Source organism: Arachis ipaensis, chromosome B8 (assembly GCF_059453495.1).
Source record: "Arachis ipaensis isolate K30076 ecotype BB chromosome B8, ASM5945349v1, whole genome shotgun sequence".
Classification (NCBI taxonomy): Eukaryota; Viridiplantae; Streptophyta; class Magnoliopsida; order Fabales; family Fabaceae; genus Arachis; species Arachis ipaensis.
Genome location: NC_142443.1, coordinates 2,724,633 through 2,747,883, shown reverse-complemented (window position 1 = coordinate 2,747,883; position 23,251 = coordinate 2,724,633). Strand labels below are relative to the sequence as shown.

The 23,251-nt window shown below is 33.1% G+C and overlaps 3 protein-coding genes across 3 annotated transcripts; 2 read left to right on the top strand and 1 right to left on the bottom strand.

Annotated features, from left to right (window-relative positions):
- Positions 1-7,465: 7,465 nt before the first annotated feature.
- LOC107614282 (serine/threonine-protein kinase UCNL) lies at positions 7,466-8,977 on the top strand. The gene has a single exon (XM_016316504.3). The coding sequence runs from the start codon at positions 7,593-7,595 to the stop codon at positions 8,775-8,777; it is 1,185 nt and encodes a 394-aa protein (XP_016171990.1). The 5' UTR covers positions 7,466-7,592; the 3' UTR covers positions 8,778-8,977.
- A 4,410-nt stretch (positions 8,978-13,387) lies between these two features.
- LOC107614206 (uncharacterized) lies at positions 13,388-17,287 on the top strand. Its single transcript, XM_016316435.3, has 12 exons — positions 13,388-14,028; positions 14,187-14,389; positions 14,459-14,656; positions 14,750-14,821; positions 14,945-15,040; positions 15,136-15,215; positions 15,291-15,369; positions 15,456-15,666; positions 15,763-15,959; positions 16,062-16,170; positions 16,286-16,375; positions 16,493-17,287. Exons 1-12 carry the CDS (start codon positions 13,533-13,535, stop codon positions 17,188-17,190), a joined length of 2,529 nt encoding a protein of 842 aa, XP_016171921.1. The 5' UTR covers positions 13,388-13,532; the 3' UTR covers positions 17,191-17,287.
- A 1,631-nt stretch (positions 17,288-18,918) lies between these two features.
- LOC107610267 (uncharacterized) lies at positions 18,919-20,361 on the bottom strand. Its single transcript, XM_021108561.2, has one exon. It carries the CDS (start codon positions 20,262-20,264, stop codon positions 19,140-19,142), a length of 1,125 nt encoding a protein of 374 aa, XP_020964220.1. The 5' UTR covers positions 20,265-20,361; the 3' UTR covers positions 18,919-19,139.
- Between the last annotated feature and the right edge of the window lie 2,890 nt (positions 20,362-23,251).

The window sequence follows — 23,251 nt, the reverse complement described above, 5'->3', positions numbered from 1 at the left end:
ATATAACTATATATAAAAATAAAAGTGTTTATAAGTTTCATAAGAATGATACATAATTTTTATTCATTGACCTAACTATAAATTAGGTCAATAATATTCAAATCATGTTTAGACGAATATGTAAATTACACAATAAAACTATGTAATTAAGTTTTTTTTTTTAACTAAGTCCAACCAAATTTCTTTAGTATATATATAAATTTTTTAACGACGTTTTTTTATTCAAAAAATTTAAACACAAAAATTTTGTATCTAACACATAAATTTTTGAAGAATCACATGTTCAAAATATTAACACTCAACTAATAAAATACACACAGTACATAAATTTTAATATATAACATAAAAATTTTAATGTATAATATAAAAATTTTGGTATCCAATACATAAAAATTTTTCAGAACCACATACCTAGAACATTGACTCATCCAACTAAAAAAATACAGTTGCAAGCAAAACTTTATGTGCTATGTGCAAACATTTTCATACTATATAAGATAAATTTGTGTTATAGATATTGCGATAACCTTTATCGGTAGTTTTACTATCGGATTTTGCAACGATTAGCGTGGCAGTTTTCTCAAGCTGTTAGATTTACTGTCGAATTGAATAATCTATCGAAAAATTCGACGGTAACAAATGACGTGAATTCAAATTAAAATGACGCGCATTTTATCGTTGAATTTTGTGTTAAAGAAATTTGCCTAGTGAAACCTTTTCGAAACTCTTGTTTATTGAAAAATTGTGGGATAATAAGGGAATGCACATTACAATTATTAGAATTTCATGTTTACCTGAATATTTGTTTGTTTTAATATATGCTTGCAATTGTTAAAATTGTAAAAACTAAGAAAATCTTTAGTGTAGGTCTCTGAATTAAAGAAAAATTCTGCCAAATTTTTGTTAAAATTGTTTAAAGACATGGTAGGTTTGTAAAAGATGTGTTGGTTGTTTGTTTTACTATATGCTTGTAATTGTTTAAACTATAAAAACAGAATTTTTTTGATGGAGGTCTTTGAATTAAGGAGAAATTCTAACGAATTTTCGTTAAAATTATTTAAAGACATGTTTGTCTTATAAAAATTGAAAATTACATTTGGTGTAGGTCGCTGATTATAGCCGAAACTTTGTTGAAATTTCTAAAAAACTTAATAATTAAGTTGTAGTGTTGGTTAAACTCTAGGTTGTTTGTGGCAAATTGATTCTTAATCATCATTTGTGGATGTACGAGATGGATAATAGGCAATAGGAAAGAATAAAACTTGAGTTTTTTGAGGGGTTGATCAGTTTGTTGCGTATGTGTTTAACATAGAAATTAATAGGTCTCAAAGGGTATCTAGGTGTCCATGTTATAAATATCGACTGATTAAGTAGTTAGGAGTTTCGAATATAGCCCTGCACCTTTATCATAATGGGTTTAAGGATGGATATTGAGTGTAGACTATATAAACACGAAAAAATTGATGAGCAAGTAATCAATCAGTTTGCACCTATTGCCAATAATAGTGAGGGTTGGTCAAGGAGAATTAACTTGATTAGAAAAGTAAATATGGAAGACATAAATTGAGAAAGTAACCATGAGAGATACAATAAGACGGTCTTTGATGCAGTTGGAATTCAAGCTACAAAAAGTGTCGAAGAAGATCCTAATAACCCGGATGTAGCTAAATTTTATCACCTTTAGGGCTTCTTTCACCTCGGCTATCAGCCCTGCAGATCCGTAGGACGTAGATTTGTGTGAGCAGATCCATATATAACCTGACCCAAAGCCTGCAGGATCATGGTCACCAGCGGTCACTAGCTCCATTAGTTGAGGAGAGGTACAATGAGTTCCTTGCATGTATGACGGAAAAGGATGCTCAAGATGAGGAGACAGAGCTCTTGAGACAAGAGCTCAGACAGGAGTTGGAGCAGATACAATGCATATGACAGTAGATGGCTACCTACTATCAGCAAGTGTGCGTGGGGACAGTGGTGCATGAGGCAACTCCTCCTCATCTGCACTTGTGCCTGCAAACACCGACACTCACAGTACTGCCGAATTAGGACCAGCAGTGAGATCATCAGGAGGAGGAAGACGACGATGATTATGACGACTCATAAATTTTATGGTTTTCTTTTGTGTAATTTGACGTTAATATCATTTATTTTATTGACAAGATTACTTTATTATGTTTTTGACCGTTGTTATTTCAGATTATATCGTAGTTTTTTATTTTTAATTATTATAATATTATTTAGTTTTCATCAGGTTATAGTTATGATAATTATAGTTAAAAAATATTAAATAAAAATTATTTTTAAAACATAATATTACGTAGAATTTTGTATGGAATAAATCTAACGATATCATTTAGTTTTTTTTATTTACTTTATTAAATAATATGATTCCAACCATAATCAGAGCGCTAAAAAATTAAAATGGCGCCAAAATTATAGTCAGATTATTTTTTTCGATGATAATCACAAATTAAAATATCTATTTTAGAAGTAATTATTGTTATAAAATTTTAACAGTAATTAACATCATATTTCTAAAATCCACCTGTTACCAATGACATTTATACCATTAGATTTATTCTAATAATAATATTATTATTATCGGATTTTTTTAAGAATTTTATCGATAAATTTGACGGTTTATATGTCTGTATTTTTTAATAAATTTTTGTGTCATAAAAGCTTAAAAAAGTAGAAGCAATAATGTATAGATGCATTTTTTTTATTAAACTTATGACAACTTGATTAAAAAAAATACTTGTACAAATATTCATCACTAAAAATTAAAATAAGTTAATTAATTAAATGCGTAACCCTCACTTTAATTTAATTAATCACTTTCAGAAGACATAAGCTAGTAGCCATCTGATGTATATGTATCTCACGTAAAAAAGACTAATAATAATATCCATTTAATTAATAATTATGTTACACTAATATAAAAAAACATGTCATTTAATTAATTATATGTATAAGAATTATGTTATGTGTATATTAAAATTAGTTATTAAAGTTAATTATCAGTATAAAATATATATTAGAATATAAATATATATTAAAAATAAATTAAACTACATATATATTTATATATAAATATATTAGTGGCTAATTTTAGTGACTGATTTTAACGTACAAATAGTATTTTTATATATATAAAATATATGTTAAAACTTAAAAGATAAAATATACGCTGAATATAAATTAAATAATATATATAATATTTATATATAAATATATTATGGCTGAATTAGTAACCGATTTTATTGTGGGTACAATGCCAATAAGTCAATAACTAAGCAATCGAATTGGGCTTCCATTTTTTATTGATAAAAAATTATTATTAGTTCGTTCAATGCCAATTACACTGCTTTATATAGGGGAAAAAATACAGTAAGGGCATAGTACAAACTGCACATTGGTTGATTCTGAGAATCTTTAACAGTATTTATTAATTTGAGTCTAATAACTAGCTATGGCCTTAGTTACTTCACATTTTTTGGCGATAACGTAACAATAATATATGAAAATTTATTACAGCAACATCATATATACGTTTTAATTATTCTTATAACTTTTAAATGAAAATATGTGCACCGTGGAACACATGCTTGATGCTTTGATTATTCTACTTTCAATACTCCTCTCATATCTTTTATTTATCTTTCTTTCTCATTTCCATTTTTACATAATACTTTATTAATTTACGAAATCCAAAATGAATATTTTTTTGAAGATATTATTATAAATAAAAGGCAAGGGTTTGAGTGTAAATTAAAGTCCTAAGAAATAAAGAAATAAAGCATCTAAGAATTATGCACGAAAGGTTGTGATTACCCGCTCCACAATAATCATAATAATCCCCACCACATATCACATGGAACAGAATAAAGAATATATAATATTATTATATTATCTCTTAGCTTTCTACACCCTTTTGCAATTGGTAGGTAATGCTATAATAATAAAGCGTTTCATCCAAAATAATTAGAGAGTTATCTTCTTTTTCTTTTATATAGTATAATAATGTAATCAAAGAAAAGAAACTAGAAAGTTAAAAAGACTAAGAAAGATCATCTAATATACATTTGTTAGGGAAAATATAGCTTTCTATTTCATTAAATTCAATATGTTCGAAGTAGAAGATTTGCAAATAAAAAAAAAAGCTTTAATTTAACATATTTGTCAATTCATAGTGTGTTATATAAAGGAAGCATAATCATTCTGTCTTCCACTCTTGTCTACCCTCTAGAATGATAACATAGGTGTGTTTTAATTAAACCATAGGCTTTGTTCTAATTTATATGTTATCTTTGATCTTTTTTATGTCACAAGTCACAACAGTACTGTTGCCATAAAGCCCACACTTTCGACAATGAATTGAAGCCAATTACTTCTAATTCACCATCACTACTTATTAATGGATTACCACAATAATGTTAGGGCGACAAAAAATAATAGACCCAAAAAGCTTAAATTTATTATATTTAGTTGTATTTATTTATTACATGGTGTATTAAATAAAATCCAAAATAATAATTTTTTAACAGTTTTTTATTAAAATTTTATAATTATCAAACATTTTTTAATTGATTAATTGACTAATTTTGGCACGGCATATAAATAAGGGGAGTAGATCCTTTCCAGTGAAAAAAAGATCCTTTCCAGTGAAAAAAAACTGGATGGTGTGAAGTGTTTAATCAACTATTCATTACTCTCTCTCTTATTTATTTATGGTCCCACTTATAGAATCAAAAATGAGAGATCACTAGATTCTGTTAAGTGTTAAAAAAACTGAAGAAAATCCATTTCCATAAATAGGACCTAGTTGTAAAATTGCACATTCAAGGGTCTTAACCATACCTAATTAAATTAATTACAACAACTAAGGAACATTGAAGATGCATGTGAAACTCCATTAATTGCTTTGTCCTTTGTTGACAACAGAATGATAAATATATATTCTATGGCTACCCTTTGCTCATAGTCATGTTCAGCATTTACGAATGAACATATATATACAACAGTGTTGATGATTGAAGCACCCTATTTTTCTTTAAAAAATTATGATAATGATTAGCATTATATTCCAAGACAAAAACATTTCCCGAGTTAAATATTGAAGATGAAGATTAATATAGAAAAGGACATTGTACATCAACAATATTACTAATGCTGAATATACAACATAATTGTATGTACTATGTAGCAAACAAAATACGAGAAAAGCATCTATTCATACCCTAATCGAATACTAAGGCTCAAGTCAAAAATAAAGGCTTAACCTAAAAGATTGTCTCCCACTCGACACCGACTTTTCTTCTAGAAGTCAGATCTAACCACGACTTGGCATAAAAAAGTCGGGAGTAAAGAGTAGCTGACAGATAACACCAATTTAAATGAGTAACTGCCCTCTAAAATCTCTCACTCACTTCTAGGAGCCATATCTCAACTTTCCTAAAATAAAGAGATAGTTATCCTCCTTAAAAGGTGGAGCTACTCTAACGGTGGTTATTGGATCACCATTATAAATACACTGACACCCTTAGGTATCTCTAAGTGCCAATACTCTCTAAAACTTGCTTAGACCTTTGCTGACTTAGGCATCGGAGTGTCTTTGCAGGTATCACCCCCATTCTCTCTCGCACACAAGTCGGAAAGAGGCTTCCAAGCGTGAACTTGCTCGAAGGCTTCCTCCATTAGACGATTGGGCCAACCTATCGAGTCCAGCCCATTAATCTCTGATTACCAGGCTTCCTCCATTAGACAATTAGGCCAACCTATCGAGTCTAACCCATTAATCTCCGGTTACCCAACGTAACAGCATCTAATATATAGGTAAATCTAAATTTCATAAATAATGAGTTTAATAATATATTATTCTACGTGAGTGCAACACACATGGCAGATCATATAATTGATGAAAGAACACATTATTTTCTGATTTGATTATACGAATTAAAAATAGTGATGAAGATATAGGTGAATTATGCCCTATTTAAATAACATAACGAGATCCATAGCAGCGAAGAACATAATTATATAAACATTTTTCACTTTTTATCTTCATTATTCTTTCAAAGCATGCATATTTTGTTTTAGCATCTCTTGTATCTCCGCTGTCTTATAAAAAAGACAATAATTAAATACTACCTAAAATAAGATATTGCCATATCAAACATGGTGACAATGCAAGGTTTCAACATGAAGCAAGAACATATAATTATATACGGTGCACATTCACGTTCTCCTTAGAATAGGGGGTGCCCCATGTGATAACCATATGATCAAATTCATTTTTGTCATTTTGTTTGGCACTACATATACTACAAATAAAGAATAGTGTAGTATCATATTAGTCTTTGATTATCTATGTCTATCTCACACGTGTGACCCTCTCATTTCTATCCTTTCTCATCTCTTCTGCAATATAATCAAGCTGCCTCCTTCCTTTCATGCAACCATGGGTCTTATTGAACTTCATATGATTATATTTGTAGCTAAGGACACACTAGTACTAGTTTTATGTATGAAAAATGTTAGTTTTTATTATTTTTCTTTTATATTTAAATTAGTCAATTTTTCACCTTTTATACTAAAAGTATTGATTTCTTAATTATTTTAGAATTTAATTTTAATGTACTATTAGTATAAATTAAAATATTTTATACAATTATCTAATTATTATTTATACAATTAATATAAAAGAGTTATATATTTTGCCAGGCAGTATTATGTAATTAGATGTGTATTAAAATTAATTTTTTTCTTATGTATTATAATCGATCAGGTTTTAATGATAATTGATCAACTAAGATATGGATATATTGCTTTTAAAAATAAAAAATTATTAAATACCGTTTAGAAAATACCAAAAATATACTAAAATGATAGAAATACATAATAAAATAAAATAATTAAATACCGTTTAAAAATGATGGAAAACATTGTCTTTCTATAAAATTATTAGTTAAAAACTATTAGATAATTTAATATATCTAACTAAATGATTATGATACGAAAATACAAAAATTAATTATCAAAATCAATTATTAATATAAAATATATATTAAAATATAAATACATGTTAAAAATAAATTAAACTATACATATATTTATATATAAATATATTAGTAACTATTAATGTACAAATAACATTTTTATTAATTAATTTATTATTTAATAATTTTTAACTATCAAATTCGCATAAAAACAAGTATATATACATGATGAGTATGCATCTTAAAAATTACCAAATGTATAGAACCTCTATAATTTCTTCATTCATATTTGAATTAAGTCAATTGTATGGTATCTGTTACTTAGTGTTTAATTTATTTTTTATAATAAATTTTAAATATTTAAAAATTATTTATTTTTAATTCTTTTTAATAAATTAAAGATATTTTTTAAGCACTATAGCAATCCCTCTTGAATTATTATCACCAATCAATCTTTTAACTTTTTTTTTTCTACATTACACCTAACATTTTTCCATGGATATAAAAACCAAATCTGAACAATGAAATGATATGCACCTCTTCCCACTCCCACTCAGGTCACTCTCTCGTCAAACACAAACAACATAACATAACATGACGTGTCCAGCCTCGCCGGAATTCGATCTCGACAACCTCAAAGCACTCAAAATTCTAGGCAGAGGCGCCATGGGCACCGTCTTCCTCGTCCAACACACAACCACCGCCACCTATCTTGCTCTCAAGGTGGTCGACAAGTCCTCCGTTGACGCAAAGCCAGACTCCGACCGCCGTGCCCGCTGGGAAACCCAAGTGCTGTCCCGCCTCTCCCACCCCTTCCTCCCTTCGCTCCTCGGCACCTTCGAAACAGACCACTTGCTTGGCTGGGGCGTCCCTTACTGCCCCGGCGGCGACCTCAACGTCCTCCGCCACCGCCAAGTGGACCGCGTCTTCTCCCCCGCCGTCATCCGCTTCTACGTGGCCGAGATCCTCTGCGCTCTCGACCACCTCCACTCCATCGGCATCGCCTACCGCGACCTCAAACCTGAAAACGTCCTCATCCAACAAACCGGCCACGTCACCCTAACTGATTTCGACCTCTCACGCAACCTCACTCTTCCCAAACCGAAAACGGTTACAATAACAAATCTCATAACTGATCCCAAGGCCTCTAACAGAAAACATGACACGTGTCACCACCAGAGCCAAAAAGGACTGAAGAAGCCTAAGTCCGCGCGAGTCAGTCCTGTTAGTCGCCGCAGGCCGAGTTTTTCCGCCGGAGAAAGGTCGAACTCCTTCGTCGGTACGGAGGAGTACGTGGCTCCGGAGGTGGTTCACGGGGATGGTCACGAGTTCGCCGTTGATTGGTGGGCCCTAGGGGTGCTGACGTACGAGATGCTGTACGGAAGGACGCCGTTTAAGGGGAAGAACAGAAAGGAGACGTTTCGGAACGTGTTGATGAAGAAGCCTGAGTTCATCGGGAAGCAGACGGTGTTGACGGATTTGATCTCGCGGTTGCTGGAGAAGGAACCTTCTAGAAGGTTGGGTTCCGTACGTGGAGCCGATGAGATCAAAGACCATGAGTTTTTCAGAGGTCTCAAGTGGGACCTCCTGACGGCGGAGGTGGTCATGAGGCCGCCGTTTATTCCATCCAGAGATGATGAAGCCCACTTCACGGAGAAACTGACTGGTGGCGGTGCCGCTGGCGGAGTGGACGTAAGGGATTACTTCCAGAGGTTGAAGGCTCCGCAGTCGCCTTCTTGCGAGCTTCACCGGAAGAATGTTTCGTGGGGAGAATTCTGATTTCTGAGTGGTGGTGGCGCGTCATAGATAGGGGTAGTTAATAGTTATTCTTTTTTAAATCTGTAAATCTCAAATCTCTGTATATAGAAAATAACGTAACGGGGGAAACGTGAAAAACGGCGTTACAATGCAAAATTATGACCCATAGAAAAAATATAGATAGATAATGAAAATATTAAACAATGTGAACAATTGATATATCAGATGTTCAATTTATTAGGTGTGTGGATGGTTATCCTAATATTAAAATTTAGGTAAATAATTTGGGAGGTAGATAATCTGTTTTTATTTTATTAGACCAATTTTAGAATTTATTGTTCACATTGTTCACAAAAACAATTGTCTACTTAACAAAGTATATAGTAATTAAGTAGTATACAGTATATAATGCAATTAGAGTTATATAATATTAATTAATTCAATTTTCTTCGTCATGTACATAGAGACAATTTGGAAATGTTGTCTCTTTTATGGTATAAGATTAATATCAACGAATCAAATCTTATTATCATGCATGATATGGTTAATTAACAAGTGCAAATTAAACAATTTGAACTTCAAGTACGTTCTATACAGATTAACCCCAATTTAAGAAACTGATATGATGACAAAATAGGTTTGATCTTCATTTATAAAGTCGGGTTGTTATTAATATATATGGAATAGAATTTTAAGACAACTGGAAAAAGCATACACTATATATTAAAGGACTAAAGGCATCTCTCTTTTCTTCTTCTTTTCAAAGTAGGCATCTCTCTTTTCAGAAGAAAGTATTATTATCAGGATCCACTTATTTTAATTCTAAAAGCATGTGCTCAAGCATGTTCTCTCTAGAAGCTTATGATGTGCAATAATCCCTCTTCTTAAGGTGCTTCTATCTTTATGTTAAGTTGGTTGATTAACATACTTATCAAAATAATAATGAACATATTATATGGCAGCTGGTGTAACATTAAAAATTGAGAGATAGATTTGTAGTATCATTTCAATTCAAGCAGAGAGCCAATTATGGAGAAATCAAGGTTGAGTTCGTGGATTATTATTGTCCTCTCTTATTTATACACGGTTTTTATATATTTTGAGGGGAAAAAACAAAAAAATAATCGGAGGAAACGTGCAGTTATGATAAGAGGACAAATTACTACAAAATTGCGAAAATAAAAAAAAAGTGGTACGGTGGTATAGAAAATAAAAAATCTCAATCATTCATTATTTTTTTTTGTCAAAGTGTGGAATTTTCTTTATTTGAATGTATGAAAAAATATGTGGAGTCTTAGTTGTGGTGCTAACTGCTAAGGTAGTGACAAATGCTATATATAGTGTCACCTTCACTCCCTTGTCTATTATGCGGAGATTAAGGTCTTCAGTGGAAAATTGAAAGCAATTATATTACATCACAAATTTCGTCATATTATAAAATATATATTAAAAATATATAAATATATGATAATTATCTTTTAATATACAGGTAATAATATTTTTGAATTGCAAGAGACAACAACGTGAACGAGTATTCTTTGTGTCGGCCAATTTGATTTTAGCGTTTGATGATATGAGGTGTAATTAATTAGTACATGAAGAAAAATAGACCACTTGTATAAGGATTAATAAGGACCTTCTCTAAAGTAATTAATTGTTTCACGTAGCTGTTTGTCTTCTTCCAATTGATGCCTCAATCAAGCTATAAAGATTTATTGTACGTATTCGGTTGCACAATGGATTTTCACTTTCACTTAATAGCAATAAGCACATGCATGCTCCTTCATGTGTTTTATTTTGGATTGAATAGCAACAATAATAACAAGACATGCCTCCTGGTGTGGCCCTTAGTGCCTTTATGACATTTCCCTACTTAACCAATGTCGCTTTTAAACTCATGTGCAGTTATTTTCATATAAATTTGACGGTCGATAACAGTTAGAAGTTAAATTAGTTAAATTTATTAAATTATTTAATAATTTTTTATTACTAATTTTATAAAAAAATAACTGCAAATAAATTTTCAGCTTATTAAATTGTTTTCATTCTCATATCTTCTTTTCTACTGTCTCCGATCTCTATTGTCACACCTAAATAGTTTTATTGTGTCTTTATTTGGAATACTATTAAGGTTGCACATAATAGTGTAATACATACATACACGTCTTTCGTTTAATTTAAAATTTTCCACTAACAAATTCTTATCCTTCAATAGTGACAGTTATTGTCTTATTCCAAGTTTGGGCTTTAATCTAATTCCTTTAATTTTGAGTGTGTAAAGTGTAAGTTGCCGAAAGATATAGGTGTAATTATGACAAGGAAGAATTTAGTCCAAGCTTTATATAAGAAACACTACCTTTAAGCATTGGATTATACATAAGTAATTTCTCATATAAGTTTATGCCTTTTAGGCTTTTACCGTCAAAGCGAGGAAACGCAAATCAAACTATGATTGGTCCAAATAAAAGTGATATTATTATTGGACCTCGATGCATTATATTCATCGCACGGCCACATCCTATCATGAGTTTTGTGCTGCTTTTTTTGACCATACGTTTGAGAATAGAGACATTCCATTACAGAATCGGTACTTGCATTAATAATTCGAGTGGCATCTTTCTCAACAATCAAGAACGCACCCTACCCTAAGTACACATTTTGGATAATAATCCACACTAAAACTTAATTATTTGTATAAAATATATATTAAAATAAATTAATTAATATATATTTATATATAAATAAATAATAACTAATTTGATGAGTAATTTTTAATACGTATGTAATATTTTTTAATTCACGATAATCTATTAGCTACATGCCGGAAAGACCGTAAACTATATCAGTGATCTCTTATTGGGCTTATAAATTTGGATTTACGCAAAAAGAAATCTTAGTTTGGGCCATGATCCATCTTCATTTCTGTCTCCTATGTTCTATGGGCTTTGGGACTTGGGCCATGTGTTTGGAAGCTCTTAGAGACAAAATGGTTTAGAGACCAGTTAAATTATACCAATTTTGGCTAATAATAAACTCCATTTTTTTTTACCAAAGATATGAGACTCGAACCCGTAACCTCTTAATTGAGTATGAGGAGACTATGTCATTTGAGCTATTACTCATTGGCTTTAAAAATTTGGAAAGATAGGAGACTTGAATCCGCAACCTCTTAATTGAATATGTGGAGTCTATGTCATTTGAGCTATTACTCATTGGCGGCTAATAATAAACTCTTAAACGAAGCTAAGACCTGCGATGGATATATCTTCGAAGGATTTGGATCCTCTAAATTTTGAATTTCACTTTAGAGAGGATCCAAATCCATCCTCCAAAACTAAAATAAATTACCGCTAAAAGACTAAACAGATAAAAATCTTTGACAAAAGAAAAAATATGATAAAAATAATAAAATATATATCTTTTTATAAATAACAAATAATTTATATACTTGATCTTGGGGGTATTATAGGAATCTAGACTAACAAGTAACATCACATGTGGAGCTTTGACCTTCCAACGTAGTTATAACATAAACATCTACATTGAATATTTACATACAAACACTAAAGCTTACATATATAATTACATACAAACACTAAAGCTTACATATATAAACATTACATGAATGACAGGATATGAGTTGGGGTAGTATTTTTTTTCCCTTATAATCTACTCTATGATCATGAAATCGAAAGCTTCCCCGGACAAAAAGAACTTACCTTGTGAGGCAACCATTTTGCACTTTATCCTAATTCCTATAACTCTCCGAATCTGTAGAAACAAGACAAGCAAGGGTATCCATCGAAACACGGATAGCTACAACAAGCAAGAAACAACATATGCTTTCTCATTCAGCATAACTAATAATAAACACTAACCAATTTAGTTTTAGATGATGCTTCAATCCAAACATAGCTTTCTAAAGCAGATTCCTAGCATCTACTCACTCACATGCATGCCAATGCCATCATCACCTTCTCAAAACACCATATACATCCTCCATGTCCTCTCTCAACTCTATACTATAATACATTTATCTTTCCAAAAAACAAAAAAAACAACAAGTGTTGACTTTTTTGAGTGTTTTATTAAATTGATTTCTTATGTCTTCTTTCGGGTGGTGTAAGCAAGCTGTTGTTATTCGCTTTAGAAAAGTCTAGGGGACAACAACTTTTGTATTTTCTGGCCAGCACTTAACCATTAAAACAAAAGTGAGTAATTTCCTACTATTAGATGTAATCTCACACCATTAAAAACACTATTGATGACCAATTGATAATTATAAAACACCAAAATTACTGGCCCTAACATTCCTCGTTGGCTTTTTCCCAAGATTCTTCCGCATGCTGCTGTAAGTTGCACACTTGCACTTGAGTAAGAAATATTCACACTTTAATTTAAGGTCCTTTTTTTTTACCCAACCAGCTCTGGCAATTACATATATATCCCAAACTGTAACCTTGCTTTTTAAGCTTTTAGACTTAGAATTTAGAAAGACTTTCTATGTTGGTTGTTTAGTTTTTAAATGTGACTACTTCCAATGGCTGCAAACTCAAAGCTACAATTTTTTTTAACTGTATATATCAGTAGTACATAGCCACTCACATGTCTCTCTTAAGCTCTGTACTCTCTGCTCTTATTTCTCTCTAGTTTCACTTGGGAAAACCAAAAGCAACATTTTTTTTTCTCTGTTTTTCTACTAGTTGAACTTCAACTCATGCATGATAATGGTTTTGGGGAGCTTAAAATTGTTTAGTTGAATTATTGAGGAGGAAGATGGGTTTTGTGTTAGTGTTAGTTAGCATGGTTTTGGTGTTGGGTTGTGGTGATGGTGAGGGTAAAGAGTGCACAAACCAGCCTACACAATCACACACATTTCGTTACCATTTGTTAACATCTAAAAACCAAACACGGAAACAAGAGGTAATGTCACATTCGCGCTATCATTTGACTCCAATAAGGAACATGTCCTTGAATGAGGAACAAGAAGAAGAAGAAGAAGGGCAAGATGATGATTGGACAATGCTGTATGGGAGAATGAAGATGAAGAAGGAACCAGAGGGTTTACTGAAAGAAGTTTCGTTGCATGATGTGAGGTTGCATGGAGGTTCAATCCATGGTCAAGCACAGAACACAAACTTGAAGTATCTGTTAATGTTGGATGTTGACAGGTTGATTTGGAGCTTCAGGAAGACTTGTGGTCTCCCTACTCCTGGAACACCATATGGAGGCTGGGAAGATCCAACCATAGAAGTCCGGGGTCATTTTGTTGGTTAGTCTTTCCTATTTCGAACAACAAAAATGCTACGTGAACACCAAAATCAGCCACCGTGTATTTGTGGATGCGGGTTACTGATTTGGTGGGTGATTTTTTGTGTACAAGTATTTCATTTCATTTAATTGATGGTGTGTGGAAGCATTTTTGTTCAGGGCATTATTTGAGTGCATCAGCTCTAATGTGGGCTAGCACACACAATGAAGAATTGAAGAAGAAAATGTCAGCACTTGTTGCAAATCTCTCTATCTGTCAGCAGAAGATTGGGACAGGATACCTTTCTGCATTTCCATCTGAGTTCTTTGATCGTTTTGAAGCAATTCAATATGTTTGGGCTCCCTATTATACCATTCACAAGGTACTATAACTACTACAACAACCATGTGTGACTTTGACATGATGAAAATTGGAGTAATAACTTATGCAGATCATGGCTGGCCTTTTGGATCAACATTCCATAGCTGAGAACCCTCAAGCTCTGAAAATGGTGACATGGATGGTTGATTATTTTTACAAGAGAGTGAGGAATGTGATAAGAAAGTACAGCATAGATTGGCATTATCAAACCCTGAATGAGGAAACTGGAGGAATGAATGATGTCCTTTACAGACTATATTCCATCACAGTATAGCTTAAATTAATACTCAATCTGCTTTCTTTAACAATCTGTTAGTAATGGTGTATATACTTAGAATTGTGAATACTTCAATGTATGCAGGGAGATCCAAAGCATCTATTACTTGCTCATCTTTTTGACAAGCCATGCTTTTTGGGGTTGCTTGCTGTAAAGGTAAGGGGTTAAAATGTTAAATTGATTCTTTTACTATATTATATGAAGTATGAACCAATTATCAACAATACTAGATATTTAAGGGACTAATGGTTCTAGAATTATGTTTTTTCATATATGTAGGCTAATGATATAGCTCAATTTCATGCTAATACACATATCCCAGTTGTTGTTGGATCTCAAATGCGATATGAAGTCACCGGTGATCCGCTTTATAAGGTGAATTGCTTTCTGTCTGTCTGTATGTTCATTACATTGTTGATTTAAATTCCAAAGGCTTGATATTTATATATTTGTGTTTTATTTGGTGTTAGGAAATTGGAACATTCTTTATGGATATTGTTAACTCTTCACACAGCTATGCAACTGGAGGAACATCAGTGAATGAGTTATGGTATCATTGCTTTCAAAATAACTCCATATATGCTACAAAGTTTTTTGTTTCTACTTTGATACTTTTTCTGCATAGGTCTGATCCAAATAGAATGATAGAGACCCTAAAAGAAACAAACAATGAAGAATCATGCACAACTTATAACATGTTGAAGGTACACTATTCAATCATGCATCAGTTTCTTGAAAATGTGAACCTCAAAATGTAACACTTGATATTAGTAATGTTGGTGAATGTCAGGTTTCGCGCAACCTGTTTAGATGGACTAAGGAGATATCATATGCTGATTATTATGAACGTGCATTGACAAATGGAGTATTAAGCATTCAAAGAGGAACAGAACCTGGAGTTATGTTATACTATCTTCCACAAGGTCCTGGGGCCTCCAAGGCTATATCAAAATTCGGTTGGGGAACTCAGTTTAACTCTTTCTGGTGCTGCTATGGAACCGGTGCGCGCATATATACATATATACATGCTTTGTTTGTTCTATCATATCTTACAAATAGTTGAGTATAACAAACTAGGCTATGTCATGTTTCAATAGGAATTGAATCATTCTCAAAGCTTGGAGATTCCATCTACTTTGAAGAGGAAGGGAAAAATCCTAGTCTCTACATCATTCAATACATATCAAGCTCATTAAACTGGAAATCTGCTCAAATCATGCTTAACCAGACAGTTGTTCCTCCATCTTCAATGGATTCTTTTCTCAGAATCTCACTCACTTTTTCTCCTACTAAGGTTGTCTTATTTTTATGCTGCAGATACATACAATCAAGCCATTAAGATTCTCCAAATTTCTCTTCTTATTTCATTATTCTTCTTCTAATGCCTATGTTGCAGAAAACTAGTAGTACTTCATCTACTCTTAACCTTCGGTTACCAACTTGGACACATATCCATGGTGCTAAACTCACATTAAATTCTGATACTTTACCTTTGCCTTCTCCAGGTGTGGATAATCTACCTTGTGCTTATGTCTTATGCATAGTAAAAAAAATGAATAAATATATAACAAATAACAATAAAATTTAATTTTAATGCACTGCCTGTAACCGATTGTGCAGGAAACTTTGTGTCAATCACGCGGAAATGGAGTGGTAGTGACAAGTTGACCCTTCAATTTCCCATTCCCCTAAGAACAGAGGCCATCAAAGGTACCTTCACAAAGTTATTATTCGTTTCCATCTCTAAAATTTATCAAATTATTCTTATGTCACAGTGTGAATGTTACTGATGGTGATACCTTGTGTATTGTATTGAATTAAATTCAGATGACAGGCCTGAATATGCCTCCATTAGAGCAATTCTCTATGGTCCCTACCTTCTTGCTGGACATAGCACTGCTGATTGGGACATTAAAACTGCTTCCAATGCTTCTATTACAGATTGGATTACTCCAATTCCAGCCATTTACAATACTCAGTTATTTTCATTCTACCAACACTTTTCAGGATCATCTTTTATCTTAACAAGTTTAAAAAATTCACTGACAATGAAAAAATCACCAAAGCCTGGGACTAGTTTGGCTCTTCATGCAACCTTTAGAATCATTAATATCCAAGCAAAACATTCCTCAAGGATTTCAACTACACTGAGAGATTTTATTGGCAAATCAGTGATGTTAGAACCGTTTGATCTTCCTGGAACACAAGTAGGTTCTGTTTTTGTTCTGGTATCAGGATTGGATGGAAGAAATGAAAGCATATCCTTAGAATCCAAAAGCCATAAAGGGTGCTTTGTGCATAGTGGCATGAGTTCTGGTAAAGAAGTAAAAATAAGATGCAAGTCTAATTCTGATGCTGATGCTTCTAGTTTCAACAAAGATGCAAGCTTTATTGCTAGAAGAGGACTCAGAAAATATGATCCTATAAGCTTTGTGGCTAAGGGAGCAAATAGGAATTTTCTACTGGAGCCATTATTGGCCTTCAGAGATGAGCATTATACTGTTTATTTCAACATTCAAGAGTGAAATAAAAGGGTGTAACTTTGTTCAAGTATCAAACAAAATAATAGTTGGTGCTTTGTCTTCAATTGAAGAGCTAATAAATGCAGAGTGAATCTGTGAATAGTATGTATCTGATCTGCTGCAGTTAGTAACACATGAATTCCTGACATAGGTAGAGAAAATAATTGAATATACTTTGATGATTGAATCATTAATCATTGCAACTTTGTTACACAATGAATCTACATCAATCATTTCATGGTAGCCCATATTGGCTTATCTACCACCCCTTTGGTTCACCTTTATCTGTGGTCTATCATCCATGGATTAATGTATAATAATAATGACATGAAAAAATGAAAAGCAAAAAGTGATTTAGCTTAAACATAACTGCATGCATTCATCACATGTAGGCACCGCCAACAAATATGTCACTCAATTCCTGTTATAGCTATGAAGAAAGAGCATGAATTGGATGAGTACATGTGAAAATGGAATTAATTTGAAGTAGTGATGAGAGTGATTAACCAAATCATATTTGGCACTTTGGTTTGGTCCATGTCACAAGCAAGTGGAAAAAGAATGAAACATTAGCCACTGAGAATTAATTAACAACACATGTTTCATTTCATTTCAGACAAACGTTACAAATTGATGACCTTTAATGCATCATCAACTATGTTTTTTTGGTGATTCTCTCACCCACGTGTGTTGTCTATCATCCCATTGCTCTTATCCACTCATTTGTTTACTTTTTCTAATATCTCAGATATTTATTATCGTCCTAGAAAGTTTTTCAGATTATTTAAATTTTTAAAAAGGTTTATTTATCTTGTATTTTAAGAATGTGGGTTAATATTATAAATTGAAAAAAAAATATTAAAAATATAAAAAATTTAAATTTTTAATACATTTATTTTGTATTTATTTTAAAAAAATTTAAAACTTTTCACTAATAATAATAATCTTATCATAGACACATATTAATTAAAGGAAAAGTCTAAGGACAGCAACTTTTGTGTTTTTTTGCCAGCACTTAACCATCAAAACAAAAGTGGATGATCTTCCACCATTAAATGTAATCTCACACCAATAAAAATACTATTGATGGCCAATTGATGGTTACAAAACACTAAAATTACTGGCCCCTAGCATTCCTCTTAATTAAATTCTTTTTGACTCAATTATTTTGTTATGTATAACTTTTTACTATTTAATATTTGATCTTTTTCATATATTTTTTCTTGATTCTATCTAAAGAGTATATAATAAAAAATTACATCTAAAATATAATTGAAAAAAAATTGAAAGAATCCGAAGAAAACAATCTCGCCAAGTCTCAGCTTCAATTTTAATGTTAATTGTAACTTTAACCCCTGCAATAAAAAATAGAAGAACAAAAAACAAAGTAAGTGATGAAACTGAAAGCAACGTATGATTTGATTCCGAGATAGGAGTAAGGTAGCTAGGAACAAAAAATATCCATTTTCTTTCACACATCAAGGTACGACCTCAAATAGCCAGTTATGGTGAGTATGCAAAAGTCATTAACACATAATGCATTAAGATCGTACACCAAGATGGTCCTCTAAAAAGTAGAAAACGATAAATGCACAATAAAAGGCAAAGGAGAAAGTGACTTGCAACTTTGGAACCACATTTTATTCAGGTAATCATCACTTTCAAAGCTTAAATTCGTTTTGGTCTGCATTCACATTCATGCAAAAATAAAGAACCAACGTGCATGGGTCATATCCAATTAAGCTTAGTACTTTATTCAGCGTACACAATTAATAACTAATAATAAACACATGTAATGTCTTCTTAAATTCCTATTACAAAATTACAAAAGCAACCATCATTAATTAAAATATTACAGTACCTTTTATGAGAGGGTGAGAGTTGTTTTAATTTAATTATATGGTAGAGCTAATAATACAAGTTACAACACAACATTAACATTAACATTAACATTAACAAGGCTTGTTGAGGGGCTTTCCGCAGAGGCAATCGTTGAACACAAACGACGACGCTTCGAGGTGATCGAACGGTGAGCCCGTCGGAATTGGGCCGCAGAGATGGTTGTGACTTAAATCCAAGTGGCCCACATAGGAAGCTGAAGTTATGGATTTCGGAATGGGCCCACTAAGCTTATTGTAAGACAAATCAAGAACGGTGAAGTAAGACCTAACACCGAAGGCGTCTGGGATTTTACCATCTAAGCTGTTACGACTTATGTTTAAGTCACTTATTCCAGAACTAAACAGGCTCACGGGTATGGCCCCCGAAAGCCTGTTCATATCCAAGTTTAATGTGGAGAGAACCGCCATTTTACCCAGCGATGAGGGTATGGGCCCGGAAATTAGGTTTCGTGATAGATCTAGATCCGCTAAGCGGTAAATTCGAGTGAGTGATTCAGGAATGGGCCCGCTGATCTGGTTTCCACTTAGTAAGGCCCGGCTAAGCATTTGAAGGTTTCCGAAGGCCCGTGGGATAGGCCCGGAGATCTTGTTGTTACGGAGGTCGAGATGCATGAGGCTTGTGACGTTCGTTAGCGACGGAGGGATCCAGCCGGAGATTGCGTTGTCGGCGACGTTGAGGACGGTGAGGCGGTGGAGTCTGCCAATGTCGGAGGGGATTGTGCCGGAGATTTGGTTTCCGATTAGGTCGACGATGCGGAGGAACGGTAAAGAGGTGATGCAGCGAGGAATCTCGCCGGAGATTCCCTTCCAGTCGGCGATGGTGATGCTGGAGAGACGCTTGAGCTTGCAGATCTTCGGAGAGATGTATCCGGTCATGTAGCCAGTTCGGTGTGCTCTCTCGAATATCGGCTCCTCCGACTCGCCGCGGAGGTTGATGTCGGCGACGCGGCGGGTCTCCTGGTCGCAGCTGACGCCGTACCACTTGTTACAGCAGTCGGCGCCGGTCCACGAGTTAAAGATTCCAAGGTGAGGCTCGTGGAGAGCGGCCTTGAAAGCCAGCAGCGCCGCCCTGTCCGACGGCGGACACGAACTGACGGTGGAGCACATGACGAGCAGTACTACAGCTAATGCTGCAGCTGCTGGCGTAGTCTGTCGTGTACAAGAAACGCCGCCCATTGCGGTGGAAATTTTATTAGTTTTGGCGGAAGAAAACGCTGTTTAAGAAGTTATCAAGTGAAATGAAAAAAATGTGCATGGCAGTATGGGGCATCTCTGACAACGTAATTTATACTGTTGCCTTTTGTTTTATTACGATTTTGCCCCCCTACCTCAGCTTCTATCCAGGGAAGTCTTTGCCTGTTTAGTCAACTATTATCATTAGTTTCAACCACATTATTTAACTTTAAATATTCATTATATGCATGTTTATCTATATATAAAAATTATTAAATAATTTAATATATTTAACTAAATTATTTAATTTAATATCTTTGGTATTTTTTATATAAAGATATAACTAGTTGAATTCCACATCTACATTATTAAAATATATTAACTACAATAAGCATTACTTGTATACAAATAACTTCTTTTGAATTATTATTGTTTATCGCTATTATATGATAAAATGCATAGTTAGTGAGAACATAGGAACATGGGACATGGGAGTGAGGATTGGTTTGGGGTAGCTGTGTGTCTAACCAAGGCAAAGGAACATGGGAGTGAGGATAAGTTTGGGCACCTGTGTCTAATATAAGGGTGTGACAGGTACACAGATTATTGAGGGTTTTGAATTGGATACATTCATTCACATGCAATTAGATGAAATTTCCAGACCTAAATATAAATAAATATTATCAACTTATTGTCTTCTAGTTATTACATGTATGCGTAGGTATTATTATTACTATTAGATTAAGATCCTTCAAATTGACCAATGTCTCATTTAACTATGGAGTAGTTAATTATATATTGTTCGTTCTTATATAGCAATCACATTTCCAATTCCTGTAGGGCGTGCTTAAATAATAGAGATAGAGAAGATGTCACATACATGTGAGTTGGGAAAGGGTTCATGAAATTTTGTGGTTTCGGGTTCTTGCTATTAAGGTAGTAATGAAGTTAGGACCATGTCATACTCCAATATGGATTCATGAGTATTAATAGTATATAGTATGGTACAATCAAAACTAACCCCACAAATACCTAAATCTTTGTCCCCCCCAACTTTAATTTGGATCGGAGTTAAGTTTAATTCCATAGTAATCAATTAAATGTACTTGATTCAAGTCTTTATTAGCCGTAGCCAGTAGGATAAGTACCGTGCCAGAATAATCTGGATATGCATAAACTAAAATGGAGGACCCTTGTTAATGAATTCAATTGCTTCATTGTGGTTGTGGTCACAATGAGAAATGACCCACTTGTTTTTGCATTGCATTGCATGAAGATCTTGCATATGGGTCATGTTGATATATATGATCAAGCTGTCCGAAAAGGACAATAATATATATCCGATCATATCGTATCTTTTTTCTTCATCCCATTATATTTTATCATCACTCTCTCTATCATTTGTATTTTTCCTTCTTAATATAAATCAATAAGAAAGATAGAATATCTATAATACTATTTTTTTTTTGTAAAATAAATAAATAAGGAAGAGATAACAAATATAAAATAAAAGGTATAATTATATAACCCTAATAGTAATATCTATCACAATTATTATCGCAATATAATTGATGTATTTACTAATACTGTAGTAAAGAATATAAGAGAGTGAAGAATGCTTTATTATTATTAGTTGTGTGTAATATGTCTTAGATTTTACTACTATTTATACACGTACAAATAATTCCTTTTCAAAGGCTTCATAAATATTAGTCTTCCTTAAAGAACTGAACTTTTCTATTGGAAAAGCTTAGCCACCCAACATTGTGAAGAAAGTCACAATGCATTAAATAGGCATCCACCCATGTTTATCATAACACTCTCCCTTAGATGACCATTTAGGATTATTGCCTCGTTAAAACTTTACTAAAGAAAAACCCACTGGAAAAAAATCTTGGTGAAGGAAAAAGAGTACAATATCCTTTGGTGATGGAGACTGCCTCATTAAAAACCTTGTCAAGAAAAACCCAATAGAAAAAAACCTGATCAAGGGAAAAAGAGTACAGTCTCCCCTTGTTGTCGACATCATTTAATATCTCGAAATCGGCGCATCCCAATCTCATGTACAAATCTTTCAAAGGAGGATTTTGCGAGTGACTTTGTAAATAAATCTGCTAGATTGTCACTTGAGCGAATCTGTTGGACATCAATTGTCCCTTGATTTTGAAGATCATGAATAAAGAAAAATTTGGGAAAAATATGCTTTGTTCTATCACCTTTGATATATCCGCCTTTAAGTTGAGCAATCCATGCTGTATTATCTTCAAACAGGATAGTTGGAGCTATCTTATGATCAATCAGTCCACATGATGACAGAATATATTGGATCAAACTCCTCAGCCAAAAACACTCGCGACTAGCTTCATGTATCGCTAGTATTTCAGCATGATTAGAGGATGTTGCTGCAATCGTCTATTTCGTGGATCTCCATGATATAGATGTACCACCATATGTGAATAGGTATCCTGTTTAAGATCTCCCTTTATGTAGATCAGACAAGTATCCAGCATCTGCATAGCCAACTAATTGTGACTTGGATCCATAGGAATAAAACAATCTCATATCAACCGTTCCATGAAGATATTGAAAGATTTGTTTGACTCCACTCCAATGTCTTCTGGTTGGAGAGGAACTATATCTTGCTAGTAAATTCACAACAAATGATATATCGGGTCGTGTATTATTAGCAAGATATATTAGCGCTCCAATGGCACTAAGATATGGTACTTCAAGACCAAGGATATCTTCAGTTTCTTCTTTAGGACGGAATTGATCTTTTTCCACATCCAAAGATCTTACGATTATTGGCGTACTCAAGGGATGTGACTTATCCATATAAAATCTTTTCAAAATTTTGGACAACTGCAGGTGTCTTTACTATGTCTTTTTCAACAGGAATAATATTTACCTCTTTTTTCTTTCGAGGATTTTTGTCTTTGGAACCGACAGGTCTACCACGCTTCTGGCGTGTATTTGCTTCTGTGGCAATT